The sequence below is a fragment of the Suillus plorans genome (assembly GCF_016647745.1).
Source record: "Suillus plorans strain S12 chromosome Unknown HD556scaffold_98, whole genome shotgun sequence".
Lineage (NCBI taxonomy): Eukaryota > Fungi > Basidiomycota > Agaricomycetes > Boletales > Suillaceae > Suillus > Suillus plorans.
The window spans coordinates 1-23,754 of NW_024537482.1; the positions used below are offsets into that span (position 1 = coordinate 1).

A 23,754-nucleotide genomic window follows, 5' to 3' on the forward strand; every position below is an offset into this window, starting at 1 on the left:
AAATAGCATAATAACAACTTTCATGTTTTCATTATCATTTGCCTATATTGACTACCGAGTCCGATAAGGGACCCCTTGGATGATCCATTGCTCAATGAAATACTACCTGATTGGAAGTGTGCTGGTTATCAGATATTCATTTGTCGACTCCCGGGTCCTGGAACTCAGAAGTTGGTACGGTTGACCCAAATTTGGGTGGTCGGAACTTGGTGTCTCGTAGGGCAACACAAGCTTTGCACCCCGGATTCCAAATTCTGCAAGACAACCTGTGCACCATCAAAGGCCATGTCAGGAGATCACCTGCTGCTCCGGGAACTCGGTAACTTTGATTTATTACCTCCTCTGATTTGGTTGATGTACAACTACCTCAGCTCCATCATGTCTACAATTATGATACACATGGGCCCACCCATCTATATTTTATACCACCCTCGGCCCACCCATCTAATACAACATCCCATACAACACCCTCGGCCCACCCGTCTAATTAATATGTGTCTGGGCCTACCCGTCTAATACAATATTTTATAATACCCTCGGCCCACCCATCTAATTTAATATGTGTCTGGGCCCACCCGTGAATGTGATAACAAGTACCTACCCATCTATCTCATACACATCTACCTTAATACACCCATCTGCATAATATCCAACTACCTCGGCCCACCCGTCTACCTAATATTCATGAACATCGGCCCACTCATCTACTCTATATATTCCCTGCATGGGCCCACCCGCCTCCATCGGGAATAATTTGCCTCCCGGCCCATCCGTCATAGTCGAGGATATTTTTATCATGGGCCCATGGTCCGCTGGCCCGTATCATACGGGATATTATGCATGTCCATTCCCTCGTATTATACGGAGATAGGTCACTGTAATATGTGTCCGGACACCTACAACCAACTCATGTCCGCCATTCTTCACTTCAAATTCGCCTCTGCTATTGTTTTCACAGCCAAACGGTTCCAGCCACTTGTGGCTTCTAGCTTCTTCCTGGTGTTTGCAGAGCTGGTGTTGGTGGAACAGCTCTGTGTTCGCAAGACCTTCCCTGAGCTGCTAGCGCTGTCCGGCCGCCTTGGATTGCACACCAAGGTCATCCTGATGACTCTGGACACCACTAGTCCTAACTGCCAGCTCGAGTGCACAACGTTTGCACGCGCCCACACCCAGACTCAGCCTTGGGGGATCGAGGTGCCTGCACAGTGCCCTCAATGCGGTGTAGAGACTCGTGCCTCGCATTGTGTGATATGGCACTTTCCACTAGGGAGTATACAGCACGACTTGCAGCATCACTCTGTGTGCTATCCACAGCTATTCCCTTACGAGGCACAGCTTTCCCACGCAATGCGCAGCATGCGCGCACGACTTCCCGCGCTTTACGATGTATACGCGCGCGCGCTTTCCCGCGCTTGAGCGCCCTATAGCGCCAGCCATCCAGAAGCATCCATCCACTGTCCACCAAGCTCTCTAGTGCGTATATTCCCATTTCTCTTATTTACATATCGTTCCACCTCTATTTTTACCATGGACCCTTACTTACATATATCTTTACATACCTACTCGGTAGCGCTTCGGCTCCGCATGACAGCGCTTAGGCGCCATATAAGCGCCAGCAGTACATATTATTAGACACTTTACTTTCCAACAAGAACTTTACCTCCCACTTACCACCCACATACTACCTAGGAGAACATAGTAGAAATCTATTCTTTGACACCTCGCGCTCGTATCTCTTGTCTAGTATCTAATCACCCCTTAAGCAAACTCACTCTTACTCTCTCTCATTACCGCTCACGCGCGCGCGCGCTTCCCGCGCCTCGCGCGTACCTTCGCTTTCCCGCGCCTTGTGCGCACCTGCGCACTTTCTCGCGCTTCGCATCAGCCGACCAGTAGCGCCTTCGGCGTGCACTACTAGATCCTTGCTGCACTCGCTTCCCCTTTAGGGTCGAACGCACTTGTCGTCTCAAGTATAGCAGACTAGGCAACGCGCGACCTCACAACATTTACAGATACAGTCTGGAGCATCATTTGTTCCTCACAGTATTGTTGTTTCTACAGCGGTTCGACCAAATCCTGGTCTGAAAAGGTCGCTTTGACGGTTCGCTTAGGCTCTCCTCAGTCGGATGCAACATCGGAGCCGTCTGTTAACCGGTACGTATACTCTTGTAAGTACTCCAACTGCGGTACTGCCCAGAAGCTCCCACCCCACAAATTCATCATCGAGAGACCTCCGGGATTCATGGTGAACTCAGCGAGGACCACTAAGTCCGGTTGGTTTCAGTCGCTGTCTACATTTTATTCACCCCCTTCTTTGACCAATGGCAAGCGCAAGAGTGAGAAGGGCACATCTAGAGGGTCGGCAAAGAGGGGGCGGAAGTGATTTTGCAAAGTGTTCTTTTGGTCTCATCTTAGTTACATTGTTGACCTGTGTTTTTCATTTCAATTTCGAATTAGTTTAATCAACCAGTTTGCGTCTTGGTGATTGATACGTGTTTGATTGCACGTGACCGCGTTGTTGAAAATTCACATATCATGGCTGATGTCGTATCTACATCACGCATAAATCTCACTCTGCCGATATTTCCAAATCCCTCAATGTCTGACTGGTATGTATCATTTGAAGAGATCCTTGATGAGTACAAGGAGGAATTCCTAGAGGCAAACAATCCACAATCGACGCGTCGCCATCAGGTTCTCTGTAACGCACGAGACGCGATTGTCGAGGTTCACAAGTCACAGAATGATCCTGTGGATCTGCCAAAGGCCCTGAAAATGGTAATGACATTTGCTTGAGTTCACAATATTACTAACACTACATAATACAAAGGCCATTAGACATTATTATTTCCAGTTCATCACTGACGAGAATGATCGAAGGGCGGAGGAGGATATATTACGAAATGATCAGGGGGGAGACCAGTCTGGTGTGTCCCCAGAAGAGAGAGAGGCTAATGCTCGTCCCAAGGATGCTTCGTTCTACAAGAAGCAGCTTACTGATTGGGACGTCGCCCAGAAGCTCTTCAGGCAGGAGATCGACGACTATGACAAAGAAGAGCAACGGAAGATGGGAATCACTCATTCTATCAGGCACCGTACGGGTCACGCCAGGCAGTGGTTTAATAATATGACCTCTGCTCAAAAGAAGGACGTTCAGCGGGCCAAAGATAAATGGAATGAGGAAGGTGCCCCTGCGGAATCTCAGGCAATGTAAGTTGTTATCTTTTTGAATTAATCTCTCCTATAACACATTGCTAGGTACCGAAAGAGGAACCTCAAAAAAATCCTCGACAACTTTTCACAGGAAATTGCTCGTACTATGGGATGTCGAATCATCATGCTCGTCAGCCACAAGAAATCAGGGGAGATGTCCTTGGGTGTCTCCATGTACGTGTTCTTTGTTGGCTTCAAAGTCGAACTATAGGATCTCATCTTGGTTAAGCCATGAGTCTGAACCTGTCACGTCCAAGAAGGCCTTTACAGTGAGTTCACGAGGCAACAAGGAATGGGTGACCGACGGCTTCAAAAAGTTTTCGGAGTGGTCAAAGCAAGAATTTTGTGAGTTTTTCAATTTATCAGGTCATGTGTATGCTACTCGATACTTATGTACTTAATATGACTAGACCCTGCTGACGACGATGAGGACGACGACGCCGCCAAGGAGGAGGAGGAGGAGAAGCCATCCTTGCCTGAAGTCGTCTTGGACAATGATGGCTTTGCAAAACTACCTTCGCGCACAGATGTTCCCCTCAAGGGGCAACAAGAATTAATTCGTCAAATTTTTCATGCATCATATAGTAAGTAAATGTCCATTTCTGACTTTCCTACAGCTCAACTTGAGTGTCTGTTTTGTAGAAGTCTTCACCGGCAGCAACAAGCCAGTACCTTGGGGTGTGGTCATTGCTGATCCTGTGACCTACGTAGATCTGGATTGTGTCCCCAAGGACTTTGTCTTCAAGGATCCATCTCACATGAGGGCAGCGGAGGTGAACAAGCTTTGGCGACATTGGGATCTCAGAAGGTCACAAGAGGAGAAGTTAGTTGTTTTTTATGGCGGCAGGGTTGCTGACTTGAGCAAGGCCTGGCTGGCGAATGCTATTCCGATGAAGAAGGCAAAGAAAAAAATGTACGTGGAAATTGACGGAAAAAATGCACAGCAGTCCTTGCCCACCCAATCTGCTGCTGGTACAGAGCAACCGGCCAGCTCACAGTCTACAAAGCATCCTGAACAGCCGGCCGACCATACCTCCCTCACCATGTTGGCCGGCTCACGGCCTACGAAGCATATGAAGATGCCAGCCGGAGAATCAGACAGCTCAGACGATGACCTGTCTTTATCAGCTCCTGAAGCTCATTTGCAAGCGCTCACTAGCCGTCCATCCTCGGCTCAACGTGGGGCACCTGCAGCCGTGCCAATGAAGGACCGTATGTCGTTTTTACGGGCTCTCAGCAGCAATAGCGAATATCTGCATTTTGTCGAGCCCATGAAGGACTTGAAAAAGGTAGCCAGTCCATTTATATTTAAACTGTCAAACTTGATACTTACCTAAGAAAGGAACGAACCTCTCAGCATCCAGAGGGATGGCCTACCTGGGCAACATGGTCTTGGGAAAGATTATATCTTCCCAAGACCATGCACGACTCAGACGATCAATTGCTCAAGTTCTTGCAGATCATCAAATCTACCAGGATCTCTGCCTCGGCTTCAGCCATGCGAGTGGCCCTTGGTCTTGGTATGCTGTTGAGAGAATGCAAACGTGTCATTGAGTATGAAGCCGATGAGGCCGCCCCTGATATCCCTTCTTACATTAGTACTTCTGTCTTGGATATCAAATGCCTCGACCTCATCTTGGACGCCCTCAATGCAGCTAAGGGAGGGGTAGTGCGCATGTCCAAGGCGAGGGTGGATACGGACCTCAAGGGAGCTGTTGTTCGTCATGGAGCTGTACCTGAAGAGCTTGGTCAGAACGCATTGGGTGGAGGACAGGAGGGGGAGGTAGGAATGGCTGAACAGGACAATGAGGAGACAAGACGGCAGCTGGAAGAGGAGCTGAAGAAGATGGCGGTGCTGAAGGAGCAGATGCGAAAGCTCAAGGAGTCGAAGAAGATGCTGGAGGATTCAAACAAGATGCTGGAGAAAGAGAGTGCGGATCTGCAGAAGATGTACCACGTTGCCGAGGGTCAAAAGGACAGGGAAGATGAAGAACAGCATGTTGTAGAGCACGGGGATGTCGAGAAGCAGGACACAGATGAGGAACGGGTACAGGAAGAGCATGTGGTCGAAGAGAAGAAAGGGAAGAAAAGACGCAAGTCAGGGGTATCAGGACCTCCTGCCAAGAAGTCCAAAACTGACCTTGTTCGGCGATCCTTCAGAGCTAGACAACCCTCCAAGAAGGCCTTATGCAACTGATTTAGAATAGTCTTTCATTATCATACTGTTGTGCTGTCATGTGTCCGCAATTCATTGTTTGTCATTGTTTGTATTTCTATCTTAAAGCTGGCTGGTCCCAGTCTACATACTCAACGAGATACAAATGTGTGGTAGTAGCAGTGCTGGCCAGAGGCACCAGCCAGGTATACTTGGCCAGCAGGCTAGTACATGCATGTAGTAACAGTGCAGGCCAACTGCATCAGCCATGTATACCCGGCCGGGAAACATGCTACTAGGCCGGCCAGCATGTTAGTACATGATTGTAGTAGCAGTGCTGGCTGACTGCATCAGCCATGTATACCCGGCCGGGAAACATGCTACCAGGCCGGCCAGCATGTTAGTACATAATTGTAGTAGCAGTGCTGGCCGGAGGCATAGGGTAGGACTGCCCGGCCGACATACATTCTACCAGGCTGGCAAATATGCCAGGTATGCCCGGCCGGGATACGCGCTACCAAGATGGCCAGCAGGCTAATACATCAATGTACTAGCAGTGCTGGCCGGAGGCTTAGGGCAGGAATGCCCGGCCAGGATACCTGTTGCCAAGATGGCCAGCATGTTTTTACATCACTGCAGCCATGTATAGCTGGCTGGCTCACCCCTACCAGCACGGCCAGCAGGCTAGTACATGCATGTAGTAGCACTGCTGGCCGAAGGCATGGGGCAGAACTGCCCGGCCAGCATGCATTCTACTTGTGTGGTAGCAGTGCTGGCCGGAGGCATCAGCCATGTATAGCCGGCCGGCTCACCCCTACCAGCACGGCCAGCAGGCTAGTACATGCATGCAGTAGCACTGCTGGCCAAAGGCATGAGGCTCAACTGCCCGGCCAGCATGCATTCTACTTGTGTGGTAGCAGTGCTGGCCGGAGGCATCAGCCATGTATAGCCGGCCGGCTCACCCCTACCAGCACGGCCAGCAGGCTAGTACATGCATGCAGTAGCACTGCTGGCCGAAGGCATGGGGCAGAACTGCCTGGCCAGCATGCATTCTACGTGTGTGATAGCAGTGCTGGCCGGAGGCATCAGCCATGTATACCCGGCCGGCTTACTCCTTACCAGCACGGCCAGCAGGCTAGTACATGGGTGTAGTTGTGATGCTGGCCGACAGTATAGGGTAGGACTGCCCGGCCAGAACACAGTCTACCCAGCCGGCCAACCTGATTGTACATTACTGTAGGAGCAGTGCTGGCTGGAGGTGTAGTACAGGTGTTCCCGGCCAGCACTCATTCTACGAACACACTCAACCTACTTGAAATAGCAGAGGGTGCACATGTACCTTCATGACCAGCCAACTTCATCGGCCTGGAATGAGGTGCTCAGCCGGCTGGTCACAGACTGCCCATATTGGCTACATATTTCAGGTACACCGGCCATAGCTACTGTACCTACTGGCCAGCCTTGTATCTACATAGGCCGGCCGACATTGGCTGGTACACATTCTACAGCCATTTGACATGTCCGGGGTACCAGTTCTACGTGCCCAATGACTGAAGGGTCTGGACTCATGTACCCCATAGGAAAGTAACATAGTTGCATTGTCGATGGTGTTTTCTTGCAAAACAAATGTATTTACGTTGTTCTTTCTTGCTCGCATGTAGTAGATGTTTTTGTGACCTTCGAAATATATGTTTTTGTCGTCGTTCAAGTTGTTCATCACATAAGAAATCTTAGATTAGTACACATCAACGCATAATAGACATGAGACATGTACTCCAACTGTAATGAATGCCGAAAGACTACACTACAGTCTATTACTTGTGGGACTTGGTAGAAATCGCGCCCGACTAAAGGACTTGGTGAAAATTCCTTCATAAGATCCGGATAAAGATCTAGCAAGGCTCAATTTAGCAAGAAGCTGGGAGGGATGTCAGGAACAGGTACGCAGGAGTAGATTCACGATCGGGATAGCCAAATTGAGGTGCGGTCCGTGCGGATAGCCAGCAGGAAGTGCTCGACACCGTTATGCATCACAGGCACCGTTATGCATAAAAGCAACGGCAGTCGAGGATTAGCGTGAGCCATGCATAACGATGGAGTCGCTTACCAGCGTAATTTATGCATAATAATGACAGTATCGCCTGGACCATACATAAGACATAGGGAGAATGGGCTCTCAATTTGTGGCCGCCACGCTACTGTGACTTGTAGGATATGATGTTACTATACTTCAACTCCGTCATTGATGTGTCTTGCAAGTTTAGATCTGGAAAGTATGTATGACAAACTAAGATTTCTCATGGAATATATGGATATATTTAGGAAAAGCATAATTATATCTGTCTACAGGTCTCATGGCTACAATATCACGGACTCATCAATTCACTGATGATGTATCGGGATGTACTAAGACATCCTCCGCGAAGCACAGCCTGACCATGCATGATACCCTCTTCCAATCCTCCATCCCACAGCCACATATTAGATCCTGCGGGAAGTGCGGATGAGCAAACTAGCTGAGCTATTCCTTCTTCAGGTTACTGGAAAAGATACACCTAGGTGTCTTGCAAAGGCCATCTCCGTGTCAGAGTAGATTCTGGTTCGTTGCATGTAGTGCTGCCGCAGTCCGGTTCCGAACCATGGTTTGAACCTGACCATTGGTCAGGTTCGTCCATGGTTCGGTCCATGGTTCCCCATTTTGGCCGGACCGAACCGAAATGAGGTTCACGGTTCGTTGTTCCTGGGACGGTTCAGTCATGGGTTTGGACCTTCCCGAACCATTAGGGACCGCGAACCGAAACTTCCTTGCAAAGCTGGTAACTTCTCTTCCGCACTCATGGGTACTTCGACTTCTGGGATCCTCGACATCTTTCAATTCTGTCCAGACACTCGCATTTCGTGCTCCCAGTTGTCCAATCAAGCTCAAGGTACCAATTAACCGTCAATCAAGCTCATAAACTAACCAATATATTACTTTGATATATTTTCCAGGATTCTCCAATGCACATGGCGGAGACTGGTTGTGTTTGCACTGGTCTGAATCAATCTTGACACTATTTAGGTACGTTGCGCATGTAGACTCGACTCTGGATGGGGGACTGATAAGTATAGTCAATCATTTTCAGATAAATTCAAACATTTGTCAAGGCGCACATTATACTCATGGGAGCATCGGCACATATTATTGAGGACCGGCTACAACACTGCACAGGACCACCTTTTACTGGAGGTGGATGCATTAGGCGCGGTCAAGGTGGATTTTGGAGGGATTGTGTCTTGCGCTAAGCTGTAGAGGTGCGTGTTTGTGCTCTGAATGCTGAGCGCTGATGGCTCCCTCAAGGGCTGGCACCCATCGCTACCAGCGCACAATCCACACGCATGGGATCCCTCCTCAGCGGCACCACCAACTCATGCACTCCCATCCGACCCCTTCACGCATCTTTCCACAACTTCCTGACAGACAAGTCATCCAGCAGAGACTTTTTCATCGAGGTGTCGAACGTACAACATGACCTTGCACTTGCATCGCTACGAGTGATGGAACATGGCCTTCGCTTCAATATTTGTGATTTGAAGTTGTCGCACCTCCCCAATTCTCAAGACGCAGGGCTGCCTCAACGAGTCAAAACATCCATCCCCCCATATTACTCGATGTCATCGGGGTTAAACTTGTTTAACCAAGTTGAATCGATTCGCGATGCTGGTAAGCCTCATTTTCATCCTGGATATAAAATGTCCAACTGACATGATTCCACACGTCACACACTTGTCCCCTAAGCACTATCTGCTCGTGGACGTTCTGCACTGTCTATTTTTTCGTCACCCGCCCACCCTGTTTCTGTCCCTCGTGTGAGCATGTCCTTCGTGCCTCCGTCACTCACATTTGTCTTTTCCTCCTACCGAAGCATTTCTATTGCTCATTTGAGCACATTTCATCGAGTCTCATGTCTATTACTCTCTATGCCGTCATGTCTTGTACCTTGTCTCTCAGTTTCGCAATAAAATTTCAACGAGTCCCCCCGAGCATGGAGCTACTCCGCTTGCCTAATCACCGCGAGACATTAACCCTTTTTTTCGCGCTCACCACTGAAAACTTTCAGGTTCAGTTCGAGTTCGGACCAGAAAAAAACCGAACCGGACCATAGAGAACCATTCTCTATGGTCCGGTTCGGGGTTCGAAGATTTTGCAGAACCGGACCATGGTCCAGTTCTCGGTTCTCATCCAGGACCCTCTGAACCGGACCGAACCGGACCACGGCAGCACTAGTTGCATGTCTCAGCTTGATGACATAACGAGCATGCAGAATCTTTCCAATGTGGTGTTCGCTGTTCTTTCCCGAACCATACATCATAGCGACTGTGGCGCATCGGAAACGGTGGAGTCTTGATGCCCTTCACCTACCTCGATATTGCTTAGATAAACAAGCCTGATGCATTTATTGTTGGTGGTATGTTGTCTCTTCCGTCTCTTTCCACCAAGCTTAAATGGCATCTATAGATCTTGTTCCGGACAGTGCTGCTTGGGACGGGAACAGCCTGCCGACCTGATTGAGTCCGATCGGGCTGCTGGTTTACCTCAACAAGTCGGACCGCAGTGATATGATGTTTGCCTGCCACGATCGTGACTGACCTACAAATTATATCACTTTCTCCTCTATAAATTATAGATACATACTAACTTTCTACTATGATGGACCCCTGGGCCCTTGGCTAACTTGAATTATTTGAACTGTGACTCCAAGCCTAAGTTGAAGTAGACTCTTCCGAGTCAAAGCCTAACTCGGTCGCCAAATTTAAAGTTGTTGATTACTGCAACCTCGGTCCTCAACATGAGCCATATCACACGCTGCTCTCGTATCTCTTCCTGAATATTCGTGGTTGCCTCTCCTTCAGCTATTCCTAGTTCTTCAGTCTCTCTAGTGGCACCTGGGTCATCGTTAATATTCTCTTCTTTGCGGACCATGTTCTTCAGCTCCACCATCAGGCGGTCGAGAACTGGTGCAACTGGTTTGGCCACTTGATAAAGCTTGAGGAAGACATAGCAACTATTCTCCGTGACAGGGAAATTATGTGCGTTCTAACTCTTTCTCTACGAGCTCTCCGTTAACCTTCATTCCAGTCTAATCAAATTGTCCAAATCCTCCAAGACCACACGGGATGAATCTACCAAATTTAGCTCTTTCCCTTCTGCTATTTCTACGTCACATGGCTCTCCCGACACCGAATTTTTACAAGCTCAAGAGGAGCTATGCGCATGTGAGGCTTGTTTGGCCAATAAGGAGCTGGAGTCGGAGGCACTTCGGATTGGCATAACTGGTCTTAGTACTCACTGTTGGGCTCTCGATGGGCTTCTTCGGGGTTTACAGAGTCTTGATGTTTCAAGTTCTGATGGTCAAGGTGTGTTGTTATACTGTTTTTTTTCTCGGATCATCTATTCACAAGCGTGATGCACACGCATCCAGTTCCAGAACGCATCACCTCGATTGCATTCGCACTCGCGTCCATCACTCTTCGTATCCCAATGAATGCTCATTACACGTAGATTTTTGCTCATCAACGCTGTAACCTCCTGCGGCGAGCGGTTAATCAGCCAAACTCAAGGCCCGTCAACTCCAGAACTCTCTGCAGTGTTGACACAATTGACATACTCGTTAAGATGTAACTATGTAGGAGAAATGAGTCTGGTTTTGCCATTTTAGCTGGTCTTACAGCTTATTAAATTTAGCAATACATAACGCTGCCAGTATAGATCATCGTCGGCCTTAGGACCCTAGGCGGATAAATCCGAAGGAAGCGTGCGCATCAGATTGACTTCACATTTTAAGAGCCTCCGAACGATATGATGCCTTGCCAGGTATCACACTGCCTCGATCCCAACACCCCTTTCTCGTAAAAGCTTGTGGAAGCCGTATCATATGCGCTTCTAGACTCTCAAGATATCTGACTCGCACCATTGTAAGCAGCTTCCATTTACGTTCAAAACTGAGTTCGCGTTCTGAAACTTTCCGTAGCTTTGGCCAACCTTAAGAGAGTGCTCAGCTCGTTGGGCAGATCGAGAAATAATGTGACGATAGAAATTTGAATTGGAAAATTTGCGCTTACGGTTGTACACTCCTGCAAACGCACCTACCATTGTAATGACATGGGCCGTCGCAAATGTGACTCGTCTGCGGATGAGAGACCAATGGTAGGTCTACGTGTTCAACTGATCAGACACATGTCAAACAATAAGAAAGACAGCTGATGAACAATGGGCTTACTAGGTGAACGAATTGCGCGCAACGATGGACAAGCATTCAGTGGAGGCGAAAGCACCAAGAAGCGACTCAGGTCAGGTAACTTGGAGAATGGACACGTAGCTTGCGAATTGCAGGCTGGGTGTGACATATATTGGTGTCATCAACACCCAGGATCCACTGCTGTTTGGAAAATACAAGAATTGCACGCAGGTGAAGGTGAACAAGCTAATCGGATTCTCCAGGAAAGAAGGGATTCTAGCAATGCGAGAAGATACTGCCATACCGATCATACTGTCCAGCACATGCCTTTTATGCAAGTCAAGGTATTACCAACAGGCAGAGGAATGGGCGGTTGAGTCTTGACAAATGTTCTCGGCCACGAGAAGCTCGTATTAATGCTTTCCCATCGATCTCCTGCTGTTGGAATCACACTTCCGCCGTCGCAAAGAGTTCCAAATCACCTGGCTGGCCCGATTAATCAATGTTGTGATGGGGGTAAGCTGCGTCCGCATAGTATGCACAGCTAGACCTTACATGTTGCTGTAGATGTTCATTCAATCCATTCTGTTCTACAGTCACATCCTGCGGCTGCTCGCATCTAATGACGACTTCTCGAATTATGCAATAGTAAGTAGCAGTTCCGAAACATACCTCTGAAGGATGTTGGGACCAAGGCCTTTAATTACACCACCAGCCTGGACAAGTACTCCGAATACCTGCAATTGCGCTCCAAATGGCACTTATCACACCGTCACAATGAAACGCTATCACGACAGGGCAACGGCAAGGATCACGGTGTGGCTAATGGCGGTCATTTGTATCCTCGCTCATTCCGGCAGGTCAACGGTTGGTTCGAGCCTCTGTTGTTGCACTATCGCATGCTTCGCCACAGCCATATGATGGGTGACAAAATAGAGGCTATGTCCACGAACCTCTGCAAGGACCCGGGGATTATCGAATCTGAGAAAATTGAGGAGGTGGTTAGTTTGGCTCATGCTCTGCGTAGCATCCACTGGTTGCTGGCCTCCGGAAAACACTTGAGATTGCGGAGCACACAAATGTAATAATTGGAGAAACTGGGAATATAATCAAGCGGAAGAAATGGATACGGTACGATGGTGCTAAGATATCACTGAATATCACCCAATAGCGCCAGTCTCCGAGTCACTCGTGGCGATAGACCCCATAATGCAAGCACGCATCCAACATCGCCACGAGTTGGAGGGACATGATCATGCTGCAATCATCAAGTTGCTCTCGTATGTCCAGCACTTGGTAATTGCGAAGGCAACTGCCTCTTCGACCCAGAGTCTGATGGCAGCGAACGTTGTTCGAGGTCTGCAAATTTGCCGCGTGTACGTTCATCATCACTTTCGCTGATGGAACCGTGATGGGCGCTGAGTCTCATGCATTTACACACCGCTGATGGTGCATGTTAGGAACTAAAGATCAACTCCACACGTTTGCACGCAAGGGCGATGACAGTATGGAATTTAATGACAAGGATGCCGTCGATCTTATGATTCCGATCATACAAGGCCTAGAAGATCAAAATACGATTGTAAGTCAATGCATGCGCAATTAATAATTCTCTCATCATAATAATGTGACTCCTACAGGATGAACAGATTCTGCCGCCCACACCTACAGTTCCGATGGCGACGCGGGCGTACAAAGTTGCCTGCCTGCCTACACCTTTGGAATCGCGGTGGGCACACTCACGGACCATTGTGCGCGATTCTACGACAATACACGATGTTGAACCACCCAATCCAGTGGATGTTGATGACTCTGCGTCACTTGAGTCATTTCCGACTAATTCCCTCTCACACACGCTGAGTGTGACCAGGACACCGCGGACCGAGGCAAGGACGTGTACGCCTTAGGGTGGTAAGCATTTATCATAGTCACCATTATTTCGGCAGCTGATACGCCTACATCATAAGAACTGAAGATCTTGTTGGCGATAGAGGTGAAAGCGATGGATCTGCCGATGGAGCGGTGGCAGGCGCGACCGCTGCCGGTGGTGAGTCTGACCAAAGCGAAGAAAATAGTGCGCTAGGTGCCAGATGTAACGCAGATGCAGCAGTAGCGGTCATGCCATGTGAAGCCTCCTGTCAGTGTATTGATATCAAACCAGCACTCACAAGTTCAGGCATGGAAGATGGCCCTATTCCTGCTTGGAGGTGGATGCCAACAATCACAACAAGTAATTTGCTCCTTTTACATGATCATATTGGTTGCTCTGTAGCAGGCGCATCCAAGACGTCTGAATCACGCACTGAAACACCTGGACCTTAAGCCGACTATATAGTTTGTAAAGTGTCTCAAAGTGTACTTCAATGGATACTTCACCACTGTTGCTCCTGTACTATTCACTCAATATAACTTAATCACAGGTCAGGCAAAGAAGAGGGCTCGCATCAACGGGCCTACCCATACCAATGGCAATGATAAAAATTCACCACCAATAATTCGCGAGTGTTTCCAAGTATCTTGTACATGAGAATTTGCACCATACACGAGTCCTAAATCATCCCCTAACTCTGAGAACCTTCCGTTTACCTTTTTGGATACCCGGTTGGCCAGGAGCAGCTCCTGCACCCGGCTCCTGCGCACTCATACCAGCTTTAACGGTTTCGATGAGCATTCCCGTGGGTAAAGCTGGTGAGTAAGGAGATACTCGGCTTGCCAAAGCTGGCAGAGGTTGCGGAGGTGTAGGCAAGCGCTGTTGACTTGACTTGGAAAGCTGCACAGCAACACCAGAACCCGCTTTAGACTTTTGCTTGCCCTTCGCGGAGGTAGGAGTTTTGATCGCTGGTTGAGCGGCAGAAACTGGGGGTGGGATCATTACGTATGGCGGGCGGGGAATATTATCTTGTTTTAACCGTTGGATCTGGAATGATATCATCTCCAGCAGCTGTTTTTCTGAACATACTTGAGTTATTAAAGAAGAGGCAGAATGAATTCCCGTACTCGTTTTGATCGCGGGGTTCAACAGTCGCCCATCTTTCTTCCACTGCACGCGCACACGACCAGGGTTCTCCCAGTCTCTAGGATGAGATTTCTGCACTTCATGCAAGGTGCCCAATCCAAGCCGGCTAGTCGCATCTGCGATATCCTTGCTTAGAGGCCACCAAACGCTCTTCTCGCGCGCTACCCGGCGCTCACCCGTCCCATATGGGCGTTTCGCGTCGATATAGATGGGATAGATGCACGTCCATCTAGTGAATTCTTAGCAAGCGAAGAACAGTTGTATGAATAACGTACTTCTTATAAGGCGTGATGTCAGTGACGGTATTGGATGGTTGACCAAGCGATTGGCCAGACGATGTTGGGGCATGGAATGAAGATTGTGATTGTGATTGTGATTGTGATTGTGATGCTTGGCCAAGCGCAGACGCATCGTCCGATTCAGACTCACTGTCCTCTTCGTCGGAATGCCCTATCTCTTCGAGCAGGGGTCCGCGCGGCCCAACATTGAGTGGACGCGATGGGAGGGGGAGGTCAGTGTCATCGTCGAATTCTTCGATTACTGCTGTACGACGAGACATGTTTAAGCTGCAGAACCTATCCTAGTAGTGAGTTTGGCACTGTGATGGTTTGGAAGATCGCACTTACTATGGCGTCAACCAAGTATGAGGCAAGCAAGCGAGGGTTTCTCACGCCTGTTCACATTCATGCTTTCACAATGTTGCATACGGCGGCGGCGAGTACAGTCATGAAACTCATTTTGTGGGTATCTCTCAACTCCAAATATCATAGCCTGTCTAACTTGTGGATTGCAGCTTTATGCTTTTATGTGTCGTGAATATCATTCATGCTCAACACGTTGATCCGAGCCAGAACCGGTCTGTCACTTGTCGCCCATTTGGCGCATGTGAACCATGTCCATTAGATGCTGTACGTTTTCTACTACATGAATGTGCTGGACGGAGAATAAACATAACTGTAGCTTCATGAACCCTTCTGTCATCCATTCGGCAATCGTCAACTCATGCATTGTTCGAACACGACCATACCTACACCAAGACCTGATGAACCATACCCTATATCTCCACCCCCGGGAGCTCTCGGAGAGACTCCTGCATGGCAGCCTTGTGGTCGTGTTCCCGCACAAGAGCGTGCTGATTTTTACGAATTCGTGGCGTGCAACCTGTTTTTCGCTACTGTCGCCATAGCCGTATCCCTGTTTCGATCTCGAAGAATCGAAGCAAACCAAGCTAGACGTCTTGCTGTACGAATAGGGCTTGTTAGAGGTGGTGGATAGGGTCTTGGTCGAGAATTCGCCTCAAGGTAGCCTGTTTGGTTTCATATTCATGGCTAAGGGGGAGGTTCGTTGTTCGTTATGAACTCGGACGACAAACATGCTGAATGCTGCAGGTAGCTGAGAAGACAGGGTACACTACAGTCAGATGTGCGGAGTCCTCGCGTCCGCGCTTCTTTTCTGCCCGTCTTTTTGGCAACATGTTCGCAGCGCGTCCCCGGATCTCATCTGTTGTATGGATGGTGATTTGACGATGCTGGCGATTGGTGGGCAGTGGCGGTTTTCTCACTTGGCTTTTATACTGAAGTCTGTCGTTCAGGACTTGTGTTCGTCTTGTGCTGTGTAACACCGAACAATAGCTCTTGCGAAGCATGTATAGACAGTGAGAACTGTTGTAAATAAATGTATACTATGCCTCCTACTCTCACGACTAGAAAAATACACGTAGAATTCGCACTCGATCTGATCGATGGCATCGCTGGAGGACAACAATAAATGAGATATATACATACGTTGACAACTCAATGACTGCTGTGTGATGGATGCTCAAGCCTCAACCTGCCCTGCAACCGATCATCCGATTTAGAGTGACGACGATGACGACCTGCCCGAGCGTCAACTGTGCAACTGTCGAGAGAACCTCCTTAGCATACTAATCTCCGTCGGTGAAGGCCATTTGTCGCCATGATGATCACGTATAGTCGTGCTGGACTACGTAGCAGGGCATAATCGAAGACATCGACTGTCGTATCTGATGTTGGGTCAGCTACTGGAGACTGACTAGCAAAAGGTTTCACCGACTTTCTACTATAAGAAACTCTTGCTTCCAATCTACCAGGGATCATAACATTAGTAATAGCTCAACGGACTGATCTCGAAGGACGCGCATCAAGAAGTTCACGCCATGATCACAAGTTGTTGCGCCTCGGAGACCCCTGGCGCATGTCGAGTTCGACGGCTACGTAGGTAGCCTAGAAGTAGGGCCCGTGGTAGAGATTTAGACTGCCCGGTGACTGACATTCGGGACAAGCCGCCATTGGATGATGATGATCTCCTATGGATCTGATTGAACCAGGCGTGCACCATAGATTCCTGGAAACAAAAAGCAGCACCTTCTCCGAGTCATGTGGAGCTCACCAATGCACAACGAAGATTGAGTGGTTCTTTGGCGCATTGGCATAGATTGAGCCCATTTACCATCGATCAATGGGGAACGGTACCAACGAACAATGCCTGTTAAGCGTGAGAAAGGTTAGTCTCTAAGCGCCCACAGGAGGACTATGACCATGGTGGACAAAAAAAGAACAAAAGTGTGTGTAATTTAGGCATTTACTTAGTGGCGCCGCATTGATCATGCATGACTTCTGTGGCTGGGTCGCTTTCCGGTTGGGAGGGTCCGCACGTTGTCTCACAGCTACAAAAGGGCCGTCTGCCTGTCTGTCCTTCTTTACTTTTCCCGTCTGATTTTCAACTGCTACAAGGCCTGGTCCTGATTGCGATTCGTGCTCTAGCTAGCACCTACTTACAACTCTCGCTTGCATTCACTCACTGTCGACGTCCATCTTTTTTCAACACTTTTGATCATCATGAAATTTTCTCTGGCGATAGCTTCTCTGCTAGTGCTGCCCTTTGCAGCTGCCGCCCCAACTTGCTCCCTTAGATCATCATCTGCTGCTAGTGCCACTACACCTACCTCTACTTCTGCCTCTGGGCCAGTGTCTACTTCCACGCCTGTGAACCCTGGTAATGGATCTATCGCAATGGCCTGGTTTGCCAACTGGCACACCGACTACACGGTTGCCGACATCAAATGGGAGGGCTTCAACAGAATGGCTTACTTCGGGTAAGTTTATCTTTCAGAATCACCGTGCAAACTCTTCTCACTTTGATATATAGAGCTATCACTTCCGCTAGTGGAACTGCTATAATGACTGTCAGTGACAGCGCCCCTAGCGGCCCTGTCACCTTCGTTGCTGCCGCCAAGCAAAATGTATGATTATACCTTTTTGTGTCTGATGGTTGGCTTACTGGATAACAGAACGTTGTCCCCGTATTGACTATTGGTGGTTGGGATGGTTCCATATATTTCTCATCTTCTATCTCCACCTCAAGCAACCGTACGACTTTCGTCCAGTCGATCGTCAGTATGGTGAATATGTATGGCTTCCAAGGTGTCGAGTTCGAGTATGTACATTTAACTCGACGTGGTTATTCTCGGTATTGACATTGATTTTTACAGCTGGGAGTACCCTGGTAGTGCCAACGGTCTTTCTTGCAACACACAGTCGCCTCAGGATACTGCCAATCTTCTGTCTACGCTCCAGGAGCTGAAGACGGCGTTACCGAATGTGTCTTTCTCCGCCGCCACCCCCGTCAAGCCATGGAACGATGCTACGGGGAACCCATCGACTGACCTCACCAGTTTTGCCAAGGTTTTGGATTACGTCGGTGAGTAGACTGGTCAATGCTTGCCATTATAGCCGTTAATATTTTTGCAGAAATCATGAACTACGACGTGTACGGCGACGGTTTCAGCAAGGTTGTGGGCCCCAACTCTCCTTTAGACGACTCTTGTGCTCCGGCTGCTGACCAAACTGGCTCTGCAACTTCTGCCGTCAAGCTCTGGACTGCTGCTGGGTTCTCTGCTTCCCAAATCGTTCTTGGTGTGCCTAGCTACGGACATGGCTACTCCATCAGCCAATCTGCAGCTGTCCAGGCTAACGTGTTGGCCTCATACCCCACCTTTAACACCAACAACCCCATCCTCGGTGACAGCTGGGATGCTGCCGGTCCAGATGCTTGCGGTGTAAACCAGCCTGCTTCTGGGGACTTCAACTTCTGGGGACTCATTGATGCCGGTTTCCTGAACCAGGACGGTAGCGTCGCTTCTGGTATGACCGGCCGTTTCGACAACTGCAGCCAGACGGTGCGTGTTCCTTGTTCGCAAATTTTTCACTAGTCTAATTCCTGTCTTTGTTAGCCATACGTCTACAACCCCAACACACAGATTATGGTAGCTTACGATGATGCCCAATCCTTCAGTACGTTTTCCCGCTCTAAACAGCTGGAATTTAGCTAATTTTTCTGCAGCCGCAAAGGGCAAATTCATTAAACAGGCTGGCCTGGCTGGTTTCGCCCTGTGGGAGGTGGGCGGTGACTACAACAACATTCTTTTGAACGCCATCAATGGCGCTATCTCTGGCTCATCATGATCACCACCCTGCGATGATTGATTCATCTGCATTTCATACTCACGCCACTCACCACGCCAAATATTGTACAGTAATGCGGTTGATCCGCTCAAATTATCCAAGAATTTGATATTACTTGCTGGGATCGGGGTTATCTGGGATAGCATGTTACGGGCTTATATTCGCATTTGTATTACTTGCTAGACATATGCATACTTTGTTGTACTTGGTGTATATGTACTGACATCGGTTATGAAATGCTACAATCAAATGAACACAATTGGCCTGCACTACTGGTTTGCTTCTTCGCGTCCGACTATGTAATAGAAGGTGGCCCACTGCCATAATACTAGTACTTACATTTGATATCACCATCCGGATTCTGGAACGTTGGAATTATTCACCGTCCGATCTCGAGCAGTCTCGACTCTCCACCACTTGCGTGACTACTTTAGAGTCGTCTCTGTGCTTACTAATTGGTTAATTACCGTCCAGCTTGATAAGTCGTTTTAGGGCCTAGCTGGGCGATATCTTTCCGGCAGTTGGCGGTGGATCCTTCAATTGTGGACGGCCTAGTATTTGGTAGGTTTCTGCCAAGCCATCAACCTATCTTTGACTCGTCCAAATTTTAGGGCAAATATTTAGACGGAACTGATCGGCATGATACACGGTCCCGTTGCAGTACTGCGAAATGCATAGCCTATCGAGCGCTCAGGCTACCCCTTGCAAGGTGGCTGTCGATCACAATCTGGTTAGGTCGCTCATCGTATCATCTCAGCCTACGCTCAGGCCCACCGGCAAGCTCTCGGTAAATAGACGGTTCACGTTCGTCTACTTATCCTTCAACTCATCTAGATTCTGCTCCTAGTGCGGCCATCATAGCTTCCCACAGTTCTGAATCGGATTAAAACATTCACCCGGAAGTTCGGTCTCAAGCAGCTCTTAGACCCTCCGCATTCACCATGAGTCACAACTGCAGAACACACTACTGGGCATCCTGACGCCGAAACATCGTCTCACGAGTTACCCCGGGACCAAAAGAGCCTCGAGAGCCAATTCACAGTCGTCTGCGATCCTTCGAGTCTTCGTACGTTGACCCTCGAGATAAACATTGTCTCTGATTTCTAACCACTGGTAGAAATTGTTGGATAAACGCTCGAGTGGTCCTTCTCAACCACCTCTACGGATTATCAGACAACCGAGAGAAAAGTCGACTCATTTGGTTACATGGCACGGCGGGTAACAGAGAGAGCGTTATCATCATCACCTCCTTAGGCGTAGATGTTGACAAGGACATCTTTTTCTTGTATTCCTCGAAGGCATTCGAAAATTCGCTATAATATCCTGCTGCCAGCGACAGCTGAAATCTAGCGGCTGGCGAGCCGAGTGGGCAAACGTTTCATCGTGGTGTCTACGCAGATAAAGTTCATCGACGATGGTAGAATGATCACAGTGATCGGCATCAGCTCATGCTCAAACTTACGCGTGCACTACTACCAGGAACAGAAGTGTACAAGTAATATGACTGTATTCTCTCGACATGTGCTAACCCACAGTGGGTATACATGCACTGTCCGTGGTTGCTGTGGTGGCGAGCCCTCTACTGCTGTCACACTTCTTGGTCCTGGTTAGGCCAGGGATGCAGAAATAACATTGTTGCAACTACGATGTGTCATGAAAATTTCCTACCGATAGCAGTCTCCCCATCAATAATCACTACTCGTCGCTTCGTGATTACGTTTCCAATCCCTGAAGTTGCAACCTCTATCAAGTAAGTACAACACTTCATACAATCTCACTGCTTATTCGCCCATTCGTCCTTCCGCTTAATGACGTACAACATTCTAGAAAGTACGGCTCTCTTGAACGCCTTCTTAGAATCGAAGAACAAGATCCGAGATAGGGAGACCCGCGACCAGAGCTTAAAGGAGTTATTAACCTTCACTATCGAGCCACCGGAGCCACTACAAATTCTTATGGGTCTATTGTGATTCAGGGAGATCACCATCCCGGGATGACATTCTGGCTAGAAACTCCGGACGGGTGTTCCCGGTCGCGAATCCAAGGAGGGAGATATTAATTTGCGACCCAGGACAAGTCATGGACGTTGGAATACTTGCTGAGGGTTCCGTCTTCGTCTGGTCTCTCGTAGACTCCATGTCAAGACTCGAGCGAACGTAACTGTCCCAAGACTATGCCGGTGCAAGTGCCACTGGGGAGGTGGTCACGGCAGGGGGTGGAGTGCCTGAAGACCCTCAGGGGCGAGCAAGAGTGTGAGACTTGGAGCGGGTCAAGTCCGGAAACCTGGGATTGGCCAGCCTGAGTACAGACCCCAGACGAGTAAGAGTGGCTGAGGACCATGCACGGGCGAGATTGGCTGGAGACACACCAGGGAACAGTGGTCGGAGAGCCAGAAGGAGAATGGTTGCCGATCAAGAAGGGACCAGCAGGTTCAGAGCGGGCAAGAATAGTTGCAGGTCTCAAGCGGTCAAGAATAGTTGCAGGTCTCAAGCGGTCAAGACTGGCTGCAGACCTCGAATGAGCAAGGCTGGCTGCAGATGTACAATGGCCAAGCATGACGATAGATTCTTGCAGTATGGGTCTGGGCAACAGTGGAAGAGACCTCGAGTATATCGGAAGCTATCAACGAGTACACAATCGTCTCAAAATCGCCTTTACTGCCAGCTTTCCGAATAATTCAGCAATGCAAGAGCCAGCCAGCTTTCTTGATTCTTCCTGTCCTCCTGACGTCACGGCACCAACATCATTTTGGTGATTCTATGTTGGCAATTCTACAAATTCTACCAGTAACAAGACTGTCATGACATTCCCCACAAGGCCACCGGTTTCTCTCAAACAGGGGGAACTTCGATGCTATGCAGGCCTTTGTGAGTTATGCAAATGAAGCTCATGAACGAAGTCGAGCAACTTCCGAAGGTCTCGAGTACGTATGTCAACACTGGGCCTTGCGTCTTTCTCCAACTCCGACACCGTGCAACAACCTTCACTGTACATTCAAGTCTTTCTTGTCCCATAATGTCCTCCCCTGACTTGAAAGACGGTGATGCTTAAATGGTACTTCGTCAATTTAACCGAAGGGAAGAAACTTGCGAAGGTGTGTATTTCTAATGAATCTGAATTCTCGCTACTCAGTATCCGACCTATGCATATGGGAACATCTCTCTCCATCAGTTTGAAGTTGTCGCTTTTCAAACAAGACGTCGGATGTCGTGCTGTTCTATTTATTTTATTTTACTTTCAGTTGCTTGCCACGATCGTGGGAAGCACAGTTCCAGAAGATTCTTATATGCAGCCACAACATATTCAAACAGGATCGAGGATACAGTCACATGTATCTAGATTTGCAAAGTATTGACGGGGCATAGATACAACACCTTAGTACAAGTAATAAACGCGGGGCTTCCATCTTTGAATGTTTCTAGCTACTCAGTGCCCTCTTCAGCGGAATGCACACTCACATCTTCATCAAGCGACTCCTTCCCTCCAGCCTGCACCTTTAGCTGTCTCGATGTCATCCCCTCTTGTAAAGAAAGCGATGCCGGGGTATTCGTGCAACTGCCCATCGGTGTTATTATGACAGTCGTAAAGACTCCGTTGGAAGCGATCGACTGGTTCAAGTCGAATGCAGTGTCCTTTGAGCATACGCGATATAAGAAGGTCACGATCACCAGGAGATTGCATACGATGAGACTAAGTGCGGCCTAATTTCGGTTGCATTTTGCAAAGCAATGCGAGGACGGGGGGATGCTTACCTTGATGTGCGCAAACATGAGTGTAAGTGTGTTATAGAAGTTGAGGAAGAGGAGTATGGAGTAAGTGACTGTGATGGCAGAAATTACGAGTGATGCGCTAAATGCAGATTGGACCAGTAATTTTTTGCTACGCGAAAGTCGTATGTTTTTCAAGAGATAAAGCGGCGCAGCAACGAGGGAAATGTCCGCGATGACGTCCGCTGTGATACCCGTTATTTGAGGACCAGAGCAAGCGCATAGGTACTGACTTATCAAAAGCGAGAGTGCCACCGTCTTGCCCATGTGACAAGAGTGGAATTCGCAGATAGTGATCTTCTGGGCGACCAGCGCGGCCCACATGCACGCAAAAGATACTGCAATGAGATAGGTAATCTGTGAATGGATCTTGTATGTTGAGTGGGTGGCGACAGGGATGATCGAAAAAATGACGCTCATGCGCGCAGCCCTGAAGCAATCTGTTAGAAATGCAACCGAGTAAGCTGTGATGCGCACCACAAAACAGTGGTAAATGCGACGCTGAGGGCCCATGCTGGGAGTGGTATGAACATGTTATTCTTGGAATGCGAATTCAAGTACTACTCACTACTTATCGCACTGTCGACCCAAATACATGCCAGACAAACAGCTGAGGGGATGTGGTTGGCTTACTGTCCAAGGTAGCCTACAAGGAAAATTCTACCATCTGCAATCAGTGCAAGTGCCGCCCATGCATCATCCCACCATAAGTGACGCATCCAGCTCCTGTACATGAGCCTGAATATGGTGCAGATGATGGCGATACTGTGCGATACCAATCCCACGACTTTCCGGATGACGGTAAACATAACAGTACCCAATACTAACGAAATTTAACTCACCACTAAGCTGAGGGGAGTAGTATAATGCCACCATCAGAAATGTTGCGTAGACAAGGAGA

At 48.7% G+C, this 23,754-nt stretch overlaps 10 protein-coding genes across 10 annotated transcripts; 7 read left to right on the forward strand and 3 right to left on the reverse strand.

The window, feature by feature from the left end:
- Positions 1–909: 909 nt before the first annotated feature.
- HD556DRAFT_1450034 (uncharacterized protein) lies at positions 910–1,416 on the forward strand (the record flags this gene model as incomplete). Its single annotated transcript, XM_041307705.1, has 1 exon — positions 910–1,416. One exon carries the CDS (start codon positions 910–912, stop codon positions 1,414–1,416), a length of 507 nt encoding a protein of 168 aa, XP_041153531.1.
- Positions 1,417–2,535: 1,119 nt separating this feature from the next.
- HD556DRAFT_1450035 (uncharacterized protein) lies at positions 2,536–5,410 on the forward strand (the record flags this gene model as incomplete). The annotated part of the gene is made up of 7 exons (XM_041307706.1): positions 2,536–2,778; positions 2,831–3,210; positions 3,259–3,387; positions 3,443–3,558; positions 3,624–3,797; positions 3,856–4,502; positions 4,556–5,410. The coding sequence occupies 7 exons, from the start codon at positions 2,536–2,538 to the stop codon at positions 5,408–5,410; spliced, it is 2,544 nt and encodes an 847-aa protein (XP_041153532.1).
- Positions 5,411–7,613: 2,203 nt separating this feature from the next.
- Positions 7,614–8,843, forward strand: HD556DRAFT_1539712 (uncharacterized protein; the record flags this gene model as incomplete). Its single annotated transcript, XM_041309727.1, has 5 exons — positions 7,614–7,641; positions 7,718–7,761; positions 7,983–8,295; positions 8,360–8,429; positions 8,480–8,843. 5 exons carry the CDS (start codon positions 7,614–7,616, stop codon positions 8,658–8,660), a joined length of 636 nt encoding a protein of 211 aa, XP_041153533.1. The 3' UTR covers positions 8,661–8,843.
- On the forward strand, positions 8,747–10,910 carry HD556DRAFT_1450036 (uncharacterized protein; the record flags this gene model as incomplete). Its single annotated transcript, XM_041307707.1, has 5 exons — positions 8,747–9,071; positions 9,147–9,217; positions 10,272–10,438; positions 10,488–10,765; positions 10,831–10,910. 5 exons carry the CDS (start codon positions 8,747–8,749, stop codon positions 10,908–10,910), a joined length of 921 nt encoding a protein of 306 aa, XP_041153534.1.
- A 600-nt stretch (positions 10,911–11,510) lies between these two features.
- HD556DRAFT_1313731 (uncharacterized protein) lies at positions 11,511–13,908 on the forward strand (the record flags this gene model as incomplete). Its single annotated transcript, XM_041300847.1, has 12 exons — positions 11,511–11,555; positions 11,632–11,703; positions 11,728–11,930; positions 12,183–12,234; positions 12,267–12,587; positions 12,614–12,725; positions 12,758–12,943; positions 13,047–13,168; positions 13,227–13,482; positions 13,562–13,633; positions 13,748–13,816; positions 13,859–13,908. 12 exons carry the CDS (start codon positions 11,511–11,513, stop codon positions 13,906–13,908), a joined length of 1,560 nt encoding a protein of 519 aa, XP_041153535.1.
- Positions 13,909–14,006: 98 nt separating this feature from the next.
- On the reverse strand, positions 14,007–15,319 carry HD556DRAFT_1417166 (signal recognition particle, SRP19 subunit). Its single transcript, XM_041304361.1, has 4 exons — positions 15,229–15,319; positions 14,878–15,177; positions 14,584–14,831; positions 14,007–14,535 (listed from the first exon to the last, which is right to left on the reverse strand). The coding sequence occupies exons 2-4, from the start codon at positions 15,159–15,161 to the stop codon at positions 14,141–14,143; spliced, it is 927 nt and encodes a 308-aa protein (XP_041153536.1). The 5' UTR covers positions 15,162–15,177; positions 15,229–15,319; the 3' UTR covers positions 14,007–14,140.
- On the forward strand, positions 15,265–15,941 carry HD556DRAFT_1417167 (uncharacterized protein). The gene is made up of 2 exons (XM_041304362.1): positions 15,265–15,510; positions 15,563–15,941. Exons 1-2 carry the CDS (start codon positions 15,400–15,402, stop codon positions 15,875–15,877), a joined length of 426 nt encoding a protein of 141 aa, XP_041153537.1. The 5' UTR covers positions 15,265–15,399; the 3' UTR covers positions 15,878–15,941.
- Positions 15,942–17,460: 1,519 nt separating this feature from the next.
- Positions 17,461–19,086, forward strand: HD556DRAFT_1248688 (glycoside hydrolase family 18 protein; the record flags this gene model as incomplete). The annotated part of the gene is made up of 7 exons (XM_041298789.1): positions 17,461–17,717; positions 17,771–17,864; positions 17,913–18,058; positions 18,114–18,322; positions 18,373–18,800; positions 18,855–18,915; positions 18,965–19,086. The coding sequence occupies 7 exons, from the start codon at positions 17,461–17,463 to the stop codon at positions 19,084–19,086; spliced, it is 1,317 nt and encodes a 438-aa protein (XP_041153538.1).
- Positions 19,087–21,320: 2,234 nt separating this feature from the next.
- On the reverse strand, positions 21,321–21,642 carry HD556DRAFT_1450042 (uncharacterized protein; the record flags this gene model as incomplete). The annotated part of the gene is made up of 2 exons (XM_041307708.1): positions 21,321–21,384; positions 21,455–21,642. The coding sequence occupies 2 exons, from the start codon at positions 21,640–21,642 to the stop codon at positions 21,321–21,323; spliced, it is 252 nt and encodes an 83-aa protein (XP_041153539.1).
- Positions 21,643–22,508: 866 nt separating this feature from the next.
- HD556DRAFT_1248703 (uncharacterized protein) lies at positions 22,509–23,662 on the reverse strand (the record flags this gene model as incomplete). Its single annotated transcript, XM_041298790.1, has 5 exons — positions 22,509–22,787; positions 22,839–23,038; positions 23,087–23,367; positions 23,418–23,463; positions 23,518–23,662. 5 exons carry the CDS (start codon positions 23,660–23,662, stop codon positions 22,509–22,511), a joined length of 951 nt encoding a protein of 316 aa, XP_041153540.1.
- Positions 23,663–23,754: the final 92 nt, after the last annotated feature.